Raw genomic sequence first — 20564 nt, 5'->3', positions numbered from 1 at the left:
GCATCAGCATATGTGACTGACTGGTGATTGACTGCAAACCAGAACAGTAACAGAAGACTTGAGACTCAGTTTCTCTAATCTTATTTCACTCTTTCACTCATACACACACAGTGGTTGCTGTCTCACCATATGGGTCCAAACTTCTCCAGGGCATCTATCAGGTCTGCTTCCACCACGGCTTCACATAGACCCCTGACATGGACCACAGGGCTGGGAGAGATACGATGGGAGTCCTCACCATTATCCTGCAACACACATAGTCATACAGTCAACCACAGTTTTTACACACTATGTGCCCTACTCAGATGGTCTGTTGCGTGTGTCTTAAGCCAGTGACATGCTTGTCTCAATCCCAGAGCTATCCAAGAATCACCGCTAACAAAGTGGCTCCACTAATTCAGTTACAGACACATTTCGTTTACTCTAACTTCTTCACAATTAAGATTATTTTGTTTTTTAAAACATTTTAGTATGAAGCAGCATTACAGGAACTGTTGCATTTTAATCAGTAGTAACTAAACATGACAAAACAGTAAAACACAGCAGATATTTGAAAGGCTTGGCTCACTTCACCACAGTAAAACTGGTGATGAAATGGCAAATCGGAGCCATTCAGTTTGACTAAAGTGCTAATGGAAATTGTTTCTATTTTTTTCCTTTATCAATGGTGACATGTTTTGGTTTCTTTCTTGTGACAAATGTACTTATTGTAAGTCACTTTGGACAAAAGCGTCTGCTAAATGCCCTAAATGTAAATGTAAAAGGGGTTGCGCTAAGGCTGAATTAGTCATGGTGTGTTTGGGCGGAACAGAAATCAAACCAATCTGAGTGCCGTCTCCCATTTCCTTTAAGAGCCAGGTGTGCCCAGGTGCGCCAGGTGCACCACATACTAAACATTGTCGCTGGTCCTCACTTAGGGAAAGGGACGTGGTCCTGCTGGACCCTCTGTCCCGCCATTTCACAATCATCTGTACCATTAACAATTCTGTTTGACTGCATATGAAAAGACACTGATATTTAACTGAGGAGGAGAAGTAGAGCTGCTGCACATCCCTCTATGCGTGCATGGATCTCAGTCTGCGGATCAGGTGGGATGGGTCATACAGTAAAGCAGGGGTTCTCAACCTTTTGCAAGCTGGGCCCCCCCAAAGCTGGTTCATTGCAGTTGCCCCCCCCCCAGACGCCGTCAGGGGCCCATGAAAGAAAAAGAAGAAAAAATAACAAAAAACAGCTGTCCAGAATTCCCACAGGCCCTGTTTTTGTGAATTAAAAATCTGGGGGCGGGTCGGTAAGGTAACGCTGAGTGGCCTTGATGCCTGTCAGTCATGATGAGTCGCGTCTCGTCACCTCTCTGCTGTGTCTGCAGCTGAGCACTGTGATGCGTCTCTCTCCCCGGCCGGGAGAGTTGTCATACCGTAAAATACCAAAATACCAAATAATAGCTGGGGCGTTTATTTGTTTCAATCACTTCACAGACCAGGCATTTATTTGGGACCAGGCGGCAAATTTGGGACAGGCATTTAATTCCTTCCTCTCAAAGATCTGCGATGAAAATGTCACAAACTTCTCCAGCTTCTCGGTGAATTCTCTGGCATCCTTCGGCAAGTTAATTTGTTGCAGCGGAGGAAACGATTCAGCCAACCAGCACTCGCTGCAAACTCCTCATCTCTGCTGTCACTCACGGTGGCGTACATTTGTTTCTCCATCGCCATGATCATTTTGCGGGACACTCTCTCGTGGCGTGCCCGTTTGCTGATAACTCATCCCCGCATGTTTATCTCAGGCTCCTCGCTAGCCTTCTTCCTCCCTCCACCAGGCAGCCTGGTCCTATTGCTGTCCTCCTCGGACAGACGCTAAAGCTCAGTTTTATTGTTTTGCTGCACCGGAGCCATGGCAATCATCAATGTGATACTGACTGAGAGAAATCAGCACAACACATGAAAAAGGCAAAGAAGAAAAACGTGCAGTGTCAGTGGTCACGTCTCCAAACAACACAAAAGTCTCAAATAACACCAGTAAAAGTCGCTAGATTTGTCGGTAGTCGCTTTTGACAAAAAAATTCGCCAGAAGGATGATTTGTTTGTGTGTTATAATAGTCCAACCACATGCATTTCGACATGGGGGGAATTTTCGTGTTTTTTTTATTTTAATTTTTTTTCAGATTTTTTTTCCTCCCATCCTGTAGCCTACTCGCGCCCCCCCAGGAGAGTGTCCGCGCCGCACACTCTCCCGGGGGGGCGCGAGAAAAAAATCCACACCTGACAACACCGCATTTTAAGACCAACACACCAAGCACAAGCATTTTTGCTGTTACACAATGTCGGCACTGGACTTGAAAATGACAACTGCATTGGTCTGAAAACTACCAATGACGCTTGCGCCGCCTAGCGTAAGATAGAGCACTATGGCTTGCTGCATTTGCACACTAACATTCCCAACACCGAGGTCCCTGGAATTTGACAGAAGTTGAACCTGATACATCTTTCGACACAATGAAATGTCATGTCTTGCATCAAGGAGCTGCATTAAATACATCAATGTGCAGAACAACATCGATCTACTTTTTCACTGCAGACCGAAAATAAAATTTATGTCAGAATGATAACTTTCCAGTTGGAGTTGGAAATTTCTGTCTCACGGTTTTAAAATATGCTTTTGAGTGTTTTGGTATCTGATAAATATTCAAATAAAGTAATATGTAATTGAAACGTCTAACAGTTGGAGTTATTGAATGTAGCGCCACTAGGTGGCGCTTCCTATGGCGTGAGATACCGATAGTGGGGTGAGGACTCCCATTTTATTTTAATTATTTTGTAAGGTGTTGGTGTAGGTCGGATCCTCGGCCATGCATGGACGAACACGTGCTATAGACCTGACATGGTATGGTCTGTATAGTGTAATAAAAGTGCCATGTGGAAAACCCCACGTTGCCTGCTGTGTCTTTGAGCTAAGCGGAGCTACCAGCACTAAATCCGACCATGACCTTCCCCTTCACTAGGTGGCGCTTCCTATGGCGTAACGCGTTACGAAAGTAACACGTTACCGTAATATATTACGTTTAGGCAGTAACAGAGTTATATAACGTGTTACTAACTATATTTTGGTAATGTTATTACAGTTACTTAGTCCGGTAACGCGTTACAATCCGAGCTGTCGCACAGGCGAAGGTTTCGAAAAAACAACCCAGGCGCGCAACAGCCGTAAAATAAAGCAGAGAAGAAGACGGTTTTAAATCAACAGAAGAAGAAGGCGAAGAAGAAGGCGGTTTGGTTTGGAGATGGCAATATGGCAACAACACCTGATAATTCAACGTTTTCTAAGTGGTCGTACTCGCAGTATTTTGAATTTGTCACAGAAAAGGATAAGAACCTCACAGTAAGGTGCACTTTATGCGCTGGTGGGAGACCGAGGGAACTGTCTACGTCTAAAAATAATACAAGTAACCTCAAGAAACACCTGGAGAGAGTGCACAGCAACCTTAAGCTAGCGGCTAAACGACCTCTTGCTAGCAAACAGGTGATGACGGCACAAGATGACGGCTCGAGCAAATCTAAACAAAGAAAGTTGGATTTCTCCAGACCAGAGGTGAAGATGCTTGACCCAGGAGAAGTGAGAAGGCTGGTGGCTGAGTATGTCGTGGAGGATGCGCTGCCTCTTTCTACAGTTGAGTCGCCGGCGTTTCAAAAGCTTGTCAGCAAAATCCCTGTTCGATCAGGTGACAAGGTAAAAACAAATCTCTAATGATATAGTCCTATTGTTAAGGTATAGACACATTTCCACAGATAGTTAATTTAAGATGAGACATTACAGGTGGTGTGAAAGGTGATTCAATGATTAAAAATTGTTTTAATTTGTTAAATCAGTTGGGTTTGCAGAGGGATTTTCATGGTTGTTATTGTCACATCATCTCAGAATACTTTAACAGTAAAACAATAAGTACTACATTTCCATGTTTTACAATACTCATAAATGAGACTGTGGGTGGTAATGAACAAAGCCCTCACTAAGAAAAAATATGGATAGAAATATATAAAGTTAGGAGTCACTAGAGATTTGTGCCTCAGTGTCTGAGGAAAAATCATTCTCGGAAGACAACCTTAAAACTATGCAATGCAAATTGAAATTCATATGCTTGTAGTAGATTAAAAGAATACAAGTGAAAAAATTAGAAAGCTTTATTTAAAATAAATAAGAAATGTCTAATTAAATATGCACAGATTTGCATTCATGGTCAGAACATTATTTTTGGATATTTTCTTTCCATTAGTCTGAAAGATTTATGTTGACAGCAAAGTTGCTCACAATTCAAAATTGATTAGTGCATGAGTAGACAATGTTTGTACTGTCTTACCTCCTTATGTACTGCATACCATGTGGGTGATTAATACTCAGTTATTTTTCAGCGTGTACTACCAGACAGAAAAACATTTGCCAAAGATTTGGACAAAGCGATGGAAAAGGAATTCAAGAAAAAGATTGACGTCCAAGATTATGTGTCTGCAACAGCTGATATATGGAGCGTCAATAACAAAAGTTTCATGGGAGTGACTGTTCACTGGATTGATGCAGGTACCTTAATAAGAGGGAAAGCAGCAATAGCTTGTAAAAGATTCAGGGGCAGACACAGTGCAATTGCAACAGAGCTGGAGGACATTTTTTCCATATGGACTAAACAACAAAGTGACTGCATGTGTGACTGATAATGGGAGTAACTTTGCGAAGGCGCTGAAGGAATTTCAACAAGCACAACCTGAGTCTGTTGAAGAGCAGGAGGAAGAGGCTAGTGAGGTAACCTTTACAGACCTGCACAATGTGCTCACCACCACCACTGATGATGATGGTCATAGCATTTGTGAACTGCCTCCCCACCATAGATGTGCAGCCCATACACTGAATCTAATTGCAAACAATGAAGTTGACAAATGGCTGGCATCTAATCCAGATTCAAGGGCTGCGTATCGTAGTGCTACAGGAAAATGTTCAGCACTGTGGACTAGGGCTGGGCGAAATATCGATATAAAACTTATATCGATATATTTTTGAAATGTGATATGGAATTAGACCATATCGCATACATCGATATAGTTCAAATTTGCGCTGTGATCCTTGCTCCGGGCAAACCGCTGACCCGGAGCTCTCTACACTGCTCCCCCCGCCCCTCCTCCTTCATGCACAGAGAGGGGAGGGGCTGGAACAGACACTCCGGCACTCTTCAACAAACACTTTGGTGGCTGCCGTTGCCCCGCACTTTGGCCTTGATACCCCATGAAAAAAAATCATCGCACGGCCACCGGTCAGCGTAGCGAGCTTGCCTTTAATTACAGCCACCTGACTGCACAGTAGTCTCTCACAGTAACTTAAGTGAGTCCGCGGTTCGCACAGGTGGAGTCTCATCATCACGATGATCTCACGTGAAAGCCTCTCAAACAGCAGCAGCGTCTCAAAACAGAAGTACGAAACTTACAGCACAGCGAGCGAGCTCAGCCGGTTTTGACATGATACGTAACTGACTTATGTGGTAGGATTTAGTCCGGTAAAGTTGGAAATATATTCACAGATTCGAACTTCCCAGTCAATAACTCATAAGTGAAACCTTGTTAAAACAAAACTGACGGCTCTTTCCTACCGTAGTAAGGAAGACAACGAACTACAACCGTATATTAATCAAAACGAGCGTCTGGACATTAACTCTGGTCTGTGATCAGCCGTCTGTGAGACGAGGGCGCAGGGACCGTCTACAAAGTGCAACACTGAAAAGAGAAACTACAAAAAATATTCAGTAACTTCACTATTATTCAGAGTGTAGTGTCACCAAAATCACTCCACACATCAGTGGTCTCCTGCTGGATATTCTACAATTTTTTTGTTTGGAAAAAATGTGCTTTGCCATAATTTTGAGGAATTTCTATTTGGGAGAAATATTCAATAACACTAATATTCAGTGTAGTGTCACAAAACTCACCTCACCCTGACCCTACTTAAAAAAAAACTGTTTTGTAATGTAACATTAACCTGTTATTGGTATTCAAAAAAATGTTTAAATACACAATCCATGTCTTATTATAAATTAGGATGTTATGGTATCAGTCTGAAAGGTAAATCAACAAATTTTATTCAGTGGCCTTGGTGCCCCTCACAAAAAAAAAAGTGAAGGCCAAATGGACTTGCCCCTAAAATGACGAAATTCCCACCCACATGCCATATTTGGCTTTGACTTTGGCTGAACATTTGCTCTCACTTTGCATAAAAATTTCGGGATATATATCGTATATCGATATTCAGCCTAAATATATCGGGATATGACTATTAGTCCATATTGCCCAGCCCTACTGTGGACAAAGGCCAGCCACTCCACTGTTGCATCAGAGTACCTGGAAGAGGTCAGTGAAAAAAAGCTGATCGTTCCCACAGTAACTCGTTGGAACTCATTCTATGATGCCTACGCACGTATCATTGAAATGCCCCTTGCCAACATCAATAAGCTTTGCACACAGCTTCACATTAAATGCATGAATGACAAGGAATACCAGTTTCTCAAAGAATACTGTTCGATCATGAAACCTTTCACCGTAGCACTTGACATTTTGCAGGGTGAGGACACTTGTTTTTATGGTACACTTCTGCCAACTTTGGAAATTCTGATGGCCAAAACCCTCGCAGTTAAAAATGGCCTATCAAAGATGACTGGTGACCTGCCTGAAATCATTGTGAAAGCAATCAAAAGCCGGTTTGCAGCAACTCTTGACTCCAAGGATGCATTGCTGGCTGCTGTCTCACTGCCGAAGTTTAAGCTTCGCTGGGTAAGTGAGAAACCAAGAAAAGACTATACCAAGTTCCTGCTCACTACAGAGTGCAGCTCCTTGTCAGAGGAGCCTCCAGCCCAGATGCCTGATCCTCATCCAGCTGCTGCTGCCGCCACCAGTGAGGATGACTTTTTTTCTTTTGATGCACAGATAGATGACTCAAATGCACCCATGTCTGTGGAAACAGAGGTAATAGATTATCTTAAATCTGCCCGTGTGATGGAAAGCCTGCACCACTTCACAAGAGTTAAAAAAGTGGCACTCCGGGATAATGCTCCAAGACCATCCAGTGCACCAGTCGAAAGACTTTTCAGTGTAGGAAGACTCGTGCTTACCCCAAAGTGAACCGGCTTGGTGATGAACGCTTTCAGCGGCTTCTCCTGTTGCGCTATAACAAATACTTTAGTGGTATGGAGTAGTTCTGTAGAGCCTTAGGCTAAGGTCAAGGCTAAATGCCTTCAGTAGTTGCAGTGTTTCCCCTACCATTGTACAGGCCTGGCGGGTCGCCAGGCCAAGGAGACCTGCCGCCAGTCCAAAAAAAAAAAATCAATATGCCAAAAAGATTGCAGTGGAGAGGGGGGCTGCTCGAGGACCGTTACTGCCCCTGACACCGGTCCGACTGCGGGCCTCTGTCCGGCGGGTGACCGCGGGCCCGGACCGACTGCCGACCCCCGTCCGAAGGATGACCGTGGGCACGGAGCGACTGGTAATGTTGACCCAGCAAAAAAAAAATACAGCTAAACACAGAACATCTGGCTGCGATCCCGAATGGCTTAATAACAATAACAGCCCTTGGTTGTACCACACTCCCCATGGTAAGTTTAACCTTACAATTTGTTGTTTAGCTTATATTTTTGTTCTGATTGAGGAGCTTCTCTCTCTCTCTCTTTTTTTTTGGTAAGCAATAATGATGAAAATACAAGAGGGTTAGGGGTTAGGGTTAGGGTTAAAAGAGGACCATCCAGAGGGTTTTCATTGAAAAGATGTGCATGATGCTCAAATGGGTTCAGACCACCACGCTGCAGCCTTTCAGGCCAATGCAACTTTGATTAAAGGTTAGATTAAGCCTAATGATTTCATTTAAGTATTATCATTCAGCAATATAGGCCTACAATGATTTTTAATGTAAATGTTTGTTATTGCTGTATTTCGCCTCTCGTCTGTTTAGGGTTTTTTCGGTGGGTACCACCGGGCCTGAAAAAAATTCTAGGGGAAACACTGAGTTGTGTCCATTATTATCGGCTTTTGTTTAGCTGTATATTTTCCTCAGTTGAACTGTATATTTAGCCCTAGTTTGGCTGTATATTTTCATCAGTTGTACTGTATAATCAGCCCTAGTTTGGCTGTATATTTTCATCAGTTGTACTGTATAATCAGCCCTAGTTTGGCTGTATATTTTCATCAGTGGTACTGTATATTTAGCCCTAGTTTAGCTGTATATTTTCCTCTGTTGTTCTGTATATTTAGCCCTTGTTTTGCTGTATATTTTGTCTATTAAGACTTTCTTGTTTGGTCCCAACCAAAATATTAATAAGCTCTAAGCATAAGTTCCTTGTAAAGTCTCTATGGGACTGAAATTAGCCATATTTTGAAATGTTGAATATGATTCATTATTTATGCTGTTCTTGTGCTCTTTTTTATTACTGCTATTTCAGGGCAGGATATATGCTCAGGTTCTAAAATACTCAATTACAAAACATGCCCTGTATGGTGGCTGTTAGACCTCATTCTTGAAGTGCACTTTTATTTATTATTGAAATAGTACAAACTACTAACATGTTAAATGGCATGGAAATTTACCTTTTTTGTTAAAACTTTGTTTGGCCACACTTTGTAACTCAGGAGCTATTAAATGAGGCATAGATAAAGAGTTTGTGTCATGTTGTGTAAAGGTTTTGGTTGTTTAATTATTCTATGTCATTACATTATTGTAATTCAGCTATTCATGGTAACCACTACTGCAATATAGACCTCATTAGACTTTAATGTCCCCCCCCACACTATATTTATGAGGAACTACAGTTAATTGACGACTATTCGCAATGAATTTTTGCCTTGTCCTAAATGTTTATTTTGGCGAAAGTAACTAAAAAGTAATCAGTAACTTATTACTCTACACATAAGGTAATATTGTAAAGAAACGTATTACTTTCAAAAGCAAGTAACTAGTAATATTAAATACTGTTACCAGGAGCAGGTGTGGAAATTTCTGGATCATAAAATGAATTGCGATGCATACGTGGAGGATTAAGCATTGATGAAGAGACGGCATAATCAAAAGTCTGCAGCTTATGCTGATTGTTGATTGTCTGGCTGAGGCTAGTCAACTGGACAATAAAATTATGTTGCGAATGTTTCCCATATGCTTTGAATTGTAGTTTAATGGCTTACATTAGGCTAAAGATACTTATGTAGGAAGGGAGGGAGGCAGAGATCATCAACTGGATGAGACTTCTGCATCGCAAAAATTACTGATCATGTTAGCCATGTTATGTTTTGAGAAGATGCAGCTTTTATTTTGTATATTGCTATAGTCTTATCATTTGAAGGACTTTCTGATAGAAAAAACCCCATGTGTCGTGATATAAATCAGTAAGGATGCCGTATACTAAGATACATCAGGAATCGTTTTGCATTTTAATCATTGACAGCTGACTCATGGACAACCCGAATTGTGAGGCCAGTGGAGATTCACACCTCTCAAGAATTAACTTATCATGGTTTTTTTTTGGTTACTGGAAAGAACATATTTGAGCCAACTGATACTCTGGCAAGTTGCTCTTTTCAGAATGAAGCATTAATGTTCAGTAGACAAATCTGCAGCAACTGTACGATGCTATCTTGCATCATGGAGCAATATCTTGAAGGAATGTTTCCAGCACCTTGTTGAATCCATCCTACCAATAATTAAGACTGTTCTGGGGGCAAAGGTGTACCTAATAATGCAACTAACCAAGTGTAAATTTACAGTACAGACAGTAGAAAGACAACAAGTGGAAAGCCTCCCAGACCAGTTTTAAAAGGATAGGATATATTTTACCACTCAGCAACTACAATTCCAGCCGCTCAGATTTACTTAGCAAAACAACTGACATCCGTCTGTAATAAATTAATCAGTGGGAAGTCTGAAGCAGTTCTATTTCTCCCAGTGTTATGGCTGGGATAGACTGGTGACTCGCAGGACATCAGTGGTCTCTAAAGGGCAACAGTGCTGGCAAGGGCCAATGTTGTAACACAATAAGGCTCTTTTGGAGGCATTTATGACTATAAAGTACTCATGAGGCCTCAGAATCAGGACACAGAAATGAAGACAGGAAAGAGAGAATTTGTAGAAGGAAATTCTAGTCAAATACTGACACTTGTCTCTAATTTTGTGTCTTGTTTATCCTCCTCACTTATTCAGTGTGTTCTGTCCATTACCCTCAGCTGTAAATTGAGTACTTTGACATTGCAGTGATAATACTTTTTGGACACAGACTTCTGTAGATCGTAGCTGTGAAGTTAGAGGTGGTTATCTTATCTTTCTTAAATGCTTTTTATTAATACATCTCTACTGTATATGCATACTTTTATATAACTTCCTTTTTCTTCAAATATCCAAACCCAGCGGTTCTTAGCACTATTTTCTTTAATCAGTACACAGTACATGCTAACATATTCATACTGGCTCCAAAAAAAATGGTTTCTTTTAATAACGACATTATGATTTCACTTGGATCATCATTTTGTGAGAAAAGCGCAGTTGGCCACAACGAAAATAAATACTTTTTGGATACAGACTTCTGTAGATCTAATACATCACTGTAAAGTCAGAGGTGATTATTATATCTTCCTTCAATGCGTTCTATTAATACATCTCTACTGTCATTGCATACTTTTACATAACTTCTTTTTTCTTCATATATCCAAACCCAGCTGATCTGAGCACTGTTTTCATTAATCAGTATAACGTACATGCCATCACATTCACACTGGCTCCAAACTCTTTTTTTTAATACCGACATTAAGATTCCACTTGGATCATCATTTCATGAGGAAACCGCAGTTGGGCGCAATGATAAAGTTTAACGTAATCAACTTTTTGAGAAATACAACCAAATGTTAGTTTGTGGTGACCAATCATGTAAGCTGGTGATCATACTAGCAGCATGATCAAAAACACAGCAGAGTGAAACGTAGTGGGTCAGGTGCAGACACTGAATTTGGTATTGTGCAACACTTTTTTCATCTGCTGATGTGAAGAATCACTGTAGGACTGGCATGCTAAATTACCAATCCTCCTATGGTGAAGCCTGAATGTGCACTAGACTAACACATCTGGATTTGTAGAGATCTACAGATCATTGGTTTTATACATTAATTACTCCAAAAAAACAGGGGTCTTTACAACAACGGCTTGAGTTATTCTGGTGGCTTTAGGCAGGTTAGGGTCAGATAAGTTTTAATTATATTCAGCAAATAATAAGGATTCCAGCAACAAAAAGATACCATACAAATATGAAAAACTTTCCTTAGTAAACCCTCTCCCTAAACAAATCAATAAAGGATTTCTGAAAAAGAAAATAAACCCAACATCTCCATCACTGAGTTTCCTCTGGTTCCAGTCAGTTGATTGTCTTCATGCACACACGATGACCTAGATTTCACCAAGTCTATTGCACTTCACCGGTACAGTTACCATGACCAATCTTGGGAATTCTAGCCAAAGCTCATGTTTCCAAAGGCCTCGCCAGGGCGTGTTTCAGCAACGTCCAAGAAGCAGCTCTCCACTCTGCTCTAGAGAGAATACAAGCCTATTTTTGACAGAAGCTAAGTCATAAAGCAAAACGGTATACTGCATCGGGTTGGTTTTCAAAATAAAACATTTATCATATTTAAACATATTTACAATAAAAACTCTTAAAACATAAAGAAAACAAAATTGTTTAACTAGGTAGCCAACTCAACCACAGTAGAACCACAAAAAAAATCAAGGAAAAATGATCAAATAAACCATTGCAACCATCAGGTATTAGAGATGTGCCAAGTGATAAGTGTCTGGAGTTGCAGCAGCAGGGTACCCGTAAGCTAGCTGTGTTGTCTTTGAGATGGACTGTTTTTCATAAAAGAAAGAATTGTTGATCCTGCTTTTGATTCAGTGATTTAAGTTGAAAGCTTGTTTCAATCAATTTCGATTAATAATCAAAATGTCAACACCCGTACAATCTACCCCAACCACATGTTTAAAACAAATTCGCGTCGTACACATGCAAAATAGGATTTCTGTCTATAGGCACTATAAATAAAAACCTCCTCATGGGTAGACTGCTACAGACTTTACACAGTTAAGGGAAACTGTAACATGCATGTTGCTTCATACAGCAGGTTGGGTACATTCAGTTAACATTTTATTTCCTTCACTCGGCAGTAACCTGTGAAAACACTATGTCATACACGTCATACAAGTAAGGATGAGAAGCTTCAAACCCCATGAAATTTTTGTTTATGCTGACATCAAGTGTTTTTCACTTGTCACCTTGTTGCAGTGAACGATTGGTATGTCAAAACAAGATACATTACTGTTGACGGACCCAACCACACTTCTCACCACTGACACTGTCTATACTCAGAGGAGAAATAGTCCAGTGGGGTAGTGCACAAATTACATATTACGGTTACCGAGGTGATAAAAGCACCAAATTTTACATGAATCTTCTTTAGGACCTCCTGAATGATTTCAGCCTAGGAGCCCAGCTGAAATATTGAAATTTAGTGTCAAATCACTCACAAAACAATATCCAAGAAAAATGTTTTTTTGTTTTTTTTCTCTCGAGTAAAACTTTCATGGTAATGGCCGTTTAAGACCACTGAATAAGCTTCCTTTTGTTAATTTGTGCTCAGGCCAGTAGATCTTCCAAATTATAAGTGTAAAATAGAGTACCAAGACATCTAGGACCCCAAAAAACCTCAAAAGCCCTGTATAATATAGACGGAATTATAAAAAAAAAGGCAGCAAAGATTGCTTAAATGTTAAGAGATCTTGGTTTTCTCTTTTATTTTTTAATTCAACTTTAGGTCATTCATATAGCCATCTACTGAGTTCATAGTTTGGCCATTAGTTTTATGTTAGGCTGCATCACATCACATCAAATCCTATTAGTGTGTGACAGTACATAGCTAGACGCACTGCTGTTGAATCTGGAGGGGAAAGCCGATGAAATGATGAAATGCAACGACTGGATATTCACAAGTGCTTCTTCTGTGAGGGTGGCATAGATCAAAGTGCTCTCCATGAAGTATCAACATTTGATGCCGACAGGAATATCCAACATTTTCAAAATTCAAAATGGCAGTTTAAACCATATTTCAACTCCCAGTTTTGATTAATTTTGAGTCAATTTAGATGTTTTAGAGGACACTGAATCTATAAAAATAAACTGCAGGATATTTATGAACACAATTATCCAAATGATGCAGAATATGTACATTTTAATTTACATAACATTGCACTCTGAGGTGACATTGGAGGTAACAAAGGCAAGTATCATATCAAACTATGACTATGGCTAAATAATCAAATCAAATCAAATCAACCTTTATTTATATGGCGCTTTTCATACAGAAAGTATCACAAAGTGCCTTACAGCAGAAAAAGAGAAACAGCAAATAAAATCAGGAGAAGAAGCTTAAAAGAACCCAACCCTCCCACCCCCATAGTCATGCACAGAGACACACACAAATATATACACACTCATACACACACTCACACCTACACACACAGCCACGCAGACACACAGACACACACACTCACACCTACACAAACGCTAGCTGTCACTACAGAGACATGGCTGGGCAGCGAGACCTGAGGCACAGAGGAAGCTTTAGGAAGCTACCTTTGGGGGGCCAACCACACTGGGAGAGATCGCAGTCCAAGGTCGCAGGGAGCCCCACCACAGAGACCACCCCAACCCGGGCAGACAGGAGGCCCCGCACCAAAGTGCAGAGCCCTCTAGTCGCCCAGGCCGGAACCCGTCCATAATATAGAAAAAGGAGTATAATACAAGTTACAGGTAGAACACAAGAGTCCTGGAACAGATTTTAAAACAGAAGTATACCCAGAATTATCACAGCAGAAAACTAGACAACTTTCATCAAGCAATAGCACCTTGTACTTCTGCTTCTCTGCACTATATAACCATATATTCATCATCAACATCATCATCAGCTCTGTCTTCATCTTCTGCTTCGACTACATTTTTGTCGTCTTGCTCTTGTTGCTGTGAGTGTGTGAGCGGGGTGCAACATGTACTGTCATAGCCTTTGCAGAAGCAGTAGCTGGTACAGGCAAGGCCTGCAGCTGCACGGCTACACTTTGTTGTTGTACATGGCTTTAACCCAGCTACAGCTGATAATGTCCAACAGGGCAGGAGGAGCAACGGGGCTTGCATCCAGGACAGGCATGATGATTTCCCCTCCTTCTTTCTTGTTCCATCCAAACTTGGTGATGTCCACAGCTGGTGGATCAGGGCGGTCTGCTGCTTTCCAAAGCAGCATCTGTAGATGGGCACGCAGCCATGGAGGTGCACGTTGCGCTCTGTAGGAGGCAGTGTCTTCAGTGCTGGGGGGGTTTTGCACTTTTGGAATAAGTCATATCTGGCGACATTCAGAGATGCAGACTTCCTGCGGCTGTACAGAGCCAGGAAAAAAAACCCTCACTGTCTCTGTAATTTGCAAATCAGTGGCTCCCTCCTCTCCAATGAAGTGAAGCAGGTCACCAGGTACTACTCTCATGGCCTTGAGTGCAGACACCTGCCCTTTGCCAACGGGATAGGAGGTGGTGTCATACCCGAGGGAGCATGCATAGCCCCCTCTCCATCTGCAGGTGACATGTGATACCCACCCTCCAGCACCAACAGACCATGAGCACAAACACATCAGTTCTGTCGCTGAGAATGTAGACAGTTTTAGCACCACGCCTGGCTGCTTCGTCATGAGTGACAATACTGTCTGCTCTGCTGACCATCTCGATGTGATCTCCTATGTGTGCAAAGGAGCTCACCTAGCCTCCACTCGTTTGCCTTGTCCTTCATCACTTTATCACAGCTAGGTAGGGGGGTTTTCAGTGAGAGTTAGAGAGTGAGAGCACCTTATTTGAGATGGGTGCATGAAATCCCCAAGTAAGCGATGAAGAGAACAATGTGCTCATGTCTTGCCTGATCTTCAATGCATCTTGCACATTCACATGATATGATAGAGGGTAGTAGTCTCTGTGGTGAGTGGGTGAGAGTTTTCCCATAGCACTCTCAGGATTTTAGCTCAGTCCTCTGCGTCCAACTCCCATCATCCCTTATCCTCTTCTCTGTTTCTGTTGGGCTTCATTGTCTTTTCCAAAGCTTCAGCATCATCATACATCTCATCCAATGACTTGGAGAGATGGGAGCCGATGCCGAAAGATTGGATCCACACTGTGACCTGTTCAGAGTTGGTGGAGATGCCCTTCATGCCTTTCACTCCCTTCCCTTGCTTGATGCATGTCTGTTCCGCAAACATATCTCCACTCACTGCAGCTGCACTATCTGAGTGGCCGCACACATGGCTTCCGGCGAGGAGGTCATCCTTGGCAGTAGCAGGAAGATGCTGCATGTCGCGCAGATGCCATGTGATACATCTTGAGTAGTTGTGATGACCAGCGGCAAAGAAATAGGGCAGCATCTCTTCAAGGTATGTTGTTGTTGCAGTAGCCAGTCACCCTCTCCTTCTGCTTGCCAGAACTTGTGAGCTATTAGGTTTGGGGTGATGAAGCAAAGTAGTCTAACTTCTTTTGGTAGCTGTGGTGTTATGAGTTTGTCTACCACAGAAACATGTGTCACTGACCACTGAGCCAAATTTGAAAGATTAAAACAATTGCCAAGTATATAAAATTATGTCTCAAAATCATGGAAAAACAAGCACTTCTCTCTGCTGTGAAACGCTGGGGGCGTGTCAGTCAGAGGCGCTGGAGCCACGCCCACGCGCAGGAGGGGAGCTGCCTCCGTGTACTGCACGAGGACCTAACCAACAGTAACAGTGGAAGCTAGCAGTGTCATCGGATGGGCCCAGCCCGACCTGTTTGAGCCATCAGAGCCAGAAACTGACACTGAGTCAAACACTGATAGTGCTCAGCCTCGTTCCTCACAGTCCATGTTTTACATTACACACAAAAGTAAAACCCCAGTCTACATATAATTCCTTGTCATAGCTATATTGGTGCACATAAAATATTACCTGTAGATTATCATTGTGCTGTCAGATGGACTCCGCTCAGGGAATGAGGCCAAATCATGTCATGATTACATGCAATAACATTTGCTAACATTACATGGGCATGACAGGATGCACAATGTAAAATCACTTTCAGGATTTGCACCTTCAGCAAAATGCATCTCATTGCCAAAATGTACAATATTCATAACATACATAAGCACAAACTTACACTTAGAGCTGGCCCAAAAAAATCAAGCCCGACCCGAGCTGAGCCCGTGCACGTTGTGTCCGAGCCGGCCCGGCCCGACACATTAACTGTAATTATGAGCCCGAGACCGATTAAAACCCGACATTTTTTTAATACGTGGGCTGTTATAACGGACGTTCAAGCTCCATGTTGCACTTACACTACCACTAATCGGATTCAAATCAATGTGCTTTACTATTATTTTTATAATTTTTCTTAGTAAAAATATATATTTTTGCTTTCTTCTTGCGCCTCGGGGAGTGACATCACATGCGCGAGAAGTCACGTTTTCTGCACGAGGACACTCACTCACGGGTAAAACCACACAGCGGCACAAACAACATGGAGGGAGGAGAGAGATGTGCCTTTTGTAGCTGGAAATACAGTCATTATTTTGAGTTACTACAAAATACACACACACACACACACACACACACACACACACACACAAATGCCTGATCAAGGGTCGGCCCCGGGCAGAGAATCTAAAGTCTGGCCGGTTGTGGGGATGAGAGCACCTGTTGTCGGCAGGACGGTCGCAGGCCTTGTATGTATTTATATGGCTTCCGCCGCAGGGCCGGGTTTATGCAAATCATGGCCGCGTTACGATTTCTGACCCGCCCATTAAATCCAGACAGCCACCATGGCTTAATGTGGGCTGTCTTAAACACAAATCACATGAATCATTAAATCATTAACATTAAAAAATAGAAGTATTTGGTTAAACACTTAAACACACTTGATTATGCAGTAGAAATGATTGTAGTTTTAGTAAATTGTCATTTTAGTTCCAGCCTAATACTATTAAACAGGGAATATCCTTTACACATTGACTGGTAATATGCATAAATGAGTTAGAGAAAGACTTCACATTGACTAAAAATCATACCAGGGCTTACCACTGGAGAGTTCTGAGGATTCATAGATTCCAGGGCATTTTCACATATTTAAATTGTCTCAGCTATACATTGTTACAGAGAACTGAGATCAAGATCAATTTTATGAACTTTGCTTCCTGATTAATAATATGTTATTTTCCAGGATATTAGGTTCTGGCTTAATAGTTATTATAACTTTGTTAAGGTTTGGAAGAGAGAAGAAATTGTATCTAGGGAATGTGGGGGGAGTTTATTTTATCACCTCTGTGTGTTCCTCAATGTAAAAAAAATGGTCTAATGGTAAAAAAAAAAAATGGTAAAATAAAAGAGATGGTCTAGCTGGGTGTGTGTGTGTTATCTAAACAGGAGGGGTATTTAGGGAGGATCAAATGATCACAGTCTCATTTACAAATACAAAGGACATTCAATTACACAAACTAGTGCAGTGCCCGTAAGAAAAGTGTATTCCTATAAAAAAGTGGGAGGTTAAGGAGCTTTTTCATGGATGGCCAAATGAGGCTGTGTTTGAAGGTGGGACGTCAGGGATATTTAGGTTTGTTGTGAAATCCGATATTCCAGGGTATAATTGGCTGTTTTTGACTATTTTTGATTTTGCCATTATATTTCATCTTAAAAGCTATTTACTTGGTGTCATTATTTTCAGCACAACCTCACATGTGTGACTGTACAGTTATTTTTTTTATTTTGACATACTGTATTAACACAATGGACCTAAAATCACAAAAAAAAACATGAAATCCGAGTAGAAAAAGTTAGATTTTTTTACTGTGAAAACCACAAATATATTTAACAAACCATTTTTTTTGTTTGTTTTTTTTTACTTATAATGCAAATATAAATTGTTGTTTATCTAAATGTGTGCATACATTTAAAACATTTACAAAGTTATATGTAACTATTTACATTTAAATGCAGGCAATGCTCAGGTCTGCCTGTGCTCCTTCCAGCTGAATGAAGGACTGCCTGCTCCACATTCAGCTTCTCCTCATTATTCTGACTCATTAAACAAAAAAACGACTCCACTACTCACTAAACACACTACACCAAACACTACATAACGCACTAACTACACACTCCAAACACGCTAGGCCTAAATGTCACAAATCTCTCAACTCTCACACACACCGACCGTCGTTGCATGTCAATCATCCTCCTAGTTCCCTCCCACAACTTCCTGTTCCTCAACAACCAAACTTGCTGCTTGGACACTTTCGTGACAAAAGCCCGTTTTTACCGTTTCTTCCTGCACCAGACACAAAGCAAACGTGACGGCAATGTTCGCGAAAAAGCGTGGCGGACATTATTTACCCTAGGTCCGGTTTTGGACGTGCCGATGCTTCCGGTCCGTCGCTTCAGGGGGTGGGCCGTGTAGCTAGCGGCTAGCAGCTAGCTGCTAGCTAGCGGCTAGCTACACACAAACATCCACAGATTCCGATTCCACTTTGTTGTCTGCGCGTCTGACTTGGTCCGGACTCATTTAATCTCATTAATCCACAACAGTCAGTTTAGATGCACAGAACAGAACAGAACGGGACCAAACCGCCGGCAAAATCCCGGTCCAGCTCGCGCCGCTGCAGGTATAAATCTGCTTGTTTCTTAAGGTGGGGGGTCGCGGTGGGCTCTGCAGTGATTGGCTCTGGTGCGCACGTGACTGTAGTGGCTCCGGTGGACATGCTCGTGGAATTTGTAAAGCATTTATGAAATAATTTATTAACGGTATCATTGCAGTCCAAACAAATGCGAAATAGCACACCCTTGAACCACACAGCAGCCATGTTGAAACTCTCAGGTCAGTCTGATCCTGATCCGCAGAGATATTTGAGGAATACACACACACACACACACACACACACACACACACACACACAGACAGACAGAGGTTATTTGCTTTTATAGAGAGATGTAAGTCCTTCAGTCTTTGGTGTTTCACAGGCATGGATACAATTGTTCAATTGTGTAGAACCTAACTTGACCCTTAAAGGAATTGTGTGACTGTCCCAGGAAAGGGGAGGGGCATTGTAAATCCAATTATACAACTTACGAGGACCTTCCCAGACGTATTTGATAAGGAAAGTAGCGGCTGTAGAGTGTCCAAAGTGAGGTCTGTATTGTTCCCATAAATTCCTCTGTCCAGAAAAAGATAATCGAAGACTAGATGGTGGCTCCTGGTACAAAGGGTCAAAGGGTCAACTGTGCTAAAAATGTTTACCTTAGGTCTTAAAGGGATAGTTCGGGTTTTTTGAAGTGGGGTCATATAAAGTACATATCTATAGTCAATCTGTTTCCTACCGTAATCACCGATCAGCGCAGCCTCAGTTTGGAGAAGTAGAGAGCTGCTCCAGCCCAGATGCTCAGCTTTGTACTGCAGTGAACGGGGTTCAGCAAAAAAGCGAAATTAACCTTCCCAGACGTATTTGATAAGGAAAGTAGCGGCTGTAGAGTGTCCAAAGTGAGGTCTGTATTGTTCCCATAAATTCCTCTGTCCAGATAAAGATAATCGAAGACTAGATGGTGGCTCCTGGTACAAAGGGTCAAAGGGTCAACTGTGCTAAAAATGTTTACCTTAGGTCTTAAAGGGATAGTTCGGGTTTTTTGAAGTGGGGTCATATAAAGTACATATCTATAGTCAATCTGTTTCCTACCGTAATCACCGATCAGCGCTCATGCGTAGGGATACGAAGGTTCTGTGGTTGAGAAAATGTAGTGCCAAAAGAAAGCGCGGTCTGACAGTGATGTAAAGCGGTGTGAATTTTACCTATACAACGTACACTTGAACTGGTGTAAAATATTTTACGTGAGCCTTGTTTTAGGTGGTTAATTTCGTTTTTTTGCTGAACCCCGTTCACTGCAGTACAAAGCTGAGCATCTGGGCTGGAGCGGCTCTCTACTTCTCCAAACTGAGGCTGCGCTGATCGGTGATTACGGTAGGAAACAGATCGACTATAGATATGTACTTTATATGACCCCGCTTCAAAAAACCTGAACTATCCCTTTAATTTAGACACTAAAGAAAAGGCATGAAACACAAGGGATGTGTTCCTACAGTGTCGTCAAAGCTGCTGTAAGTGTTCTCAAACTGTTGCAGGGATTCTTTAAATGTGACACATGTACTTAAGTCAAAGACACATTTCTAGCCATGGTAAGTCAATCACTACACCTCAGCAGCAGCTATTTTAGCAGAGTCTACCATGAAACACTCAGTAGCAGAAATGTTAGTAGAGTCCACCATGAAACACTCAGCAGCTGAGATGTAAGCAATGTCCAAATAATAATAGCTACCTTCTGAAGAACATGTGGCAACAGTATCCTGACATAAGGGATGTGTTTTGCATTGTATTTATGATATCTGTATCAAGCAACAAGCTGTTTCTGGAGGTTCCCTTAAAGAGAAAC

At 41.7% G+C, this 20564-nt stretch overlaps 1 protein-coding gene across 3 annotated transcripts in view; it reads right to left on the bottom strand.

Annotated features, from left to right (window-relative positions):
• LOC115596489 (heterogeneous nuclear ribonucleoprotein L-like) overlaps positions 1-20564 on the bottom strand; it is a 98754-nt gene that overhangs the window by 42556 nt on the left and 35634 nt on the right. For all 3 annotated transcript variants that reach the window (XM_030441650.1, XM_030441652.1, XM_030441649.1), the window contains exon 2: positions 127-245. In XM_030441650.1, coding sequence (XP_030297510.1) covers positions 127-245 — 119 coding nt within the window. The remainder of the gene's footprint in view (positions 1-126; positions 246-20564) is intronic.

The sequence above is a fragment of the Sparus aurata genome, chromosome 15 (genome assembly GCF_900880675.1).
Source record: "Sparus aurata chromosome 15, fSpaAur1.1, whole genome shotgun sequence".
Classification (NCBI taxonomy): domain Eukaryota; kingdom Metazoa; phylum Chordata; class Actinopteri; order Spariformes; family Sparidae; genus Sparus; species Sparus aurata.
This window is presented reverse-complemented; position numbering and strand designations above follow the sequence as displayed.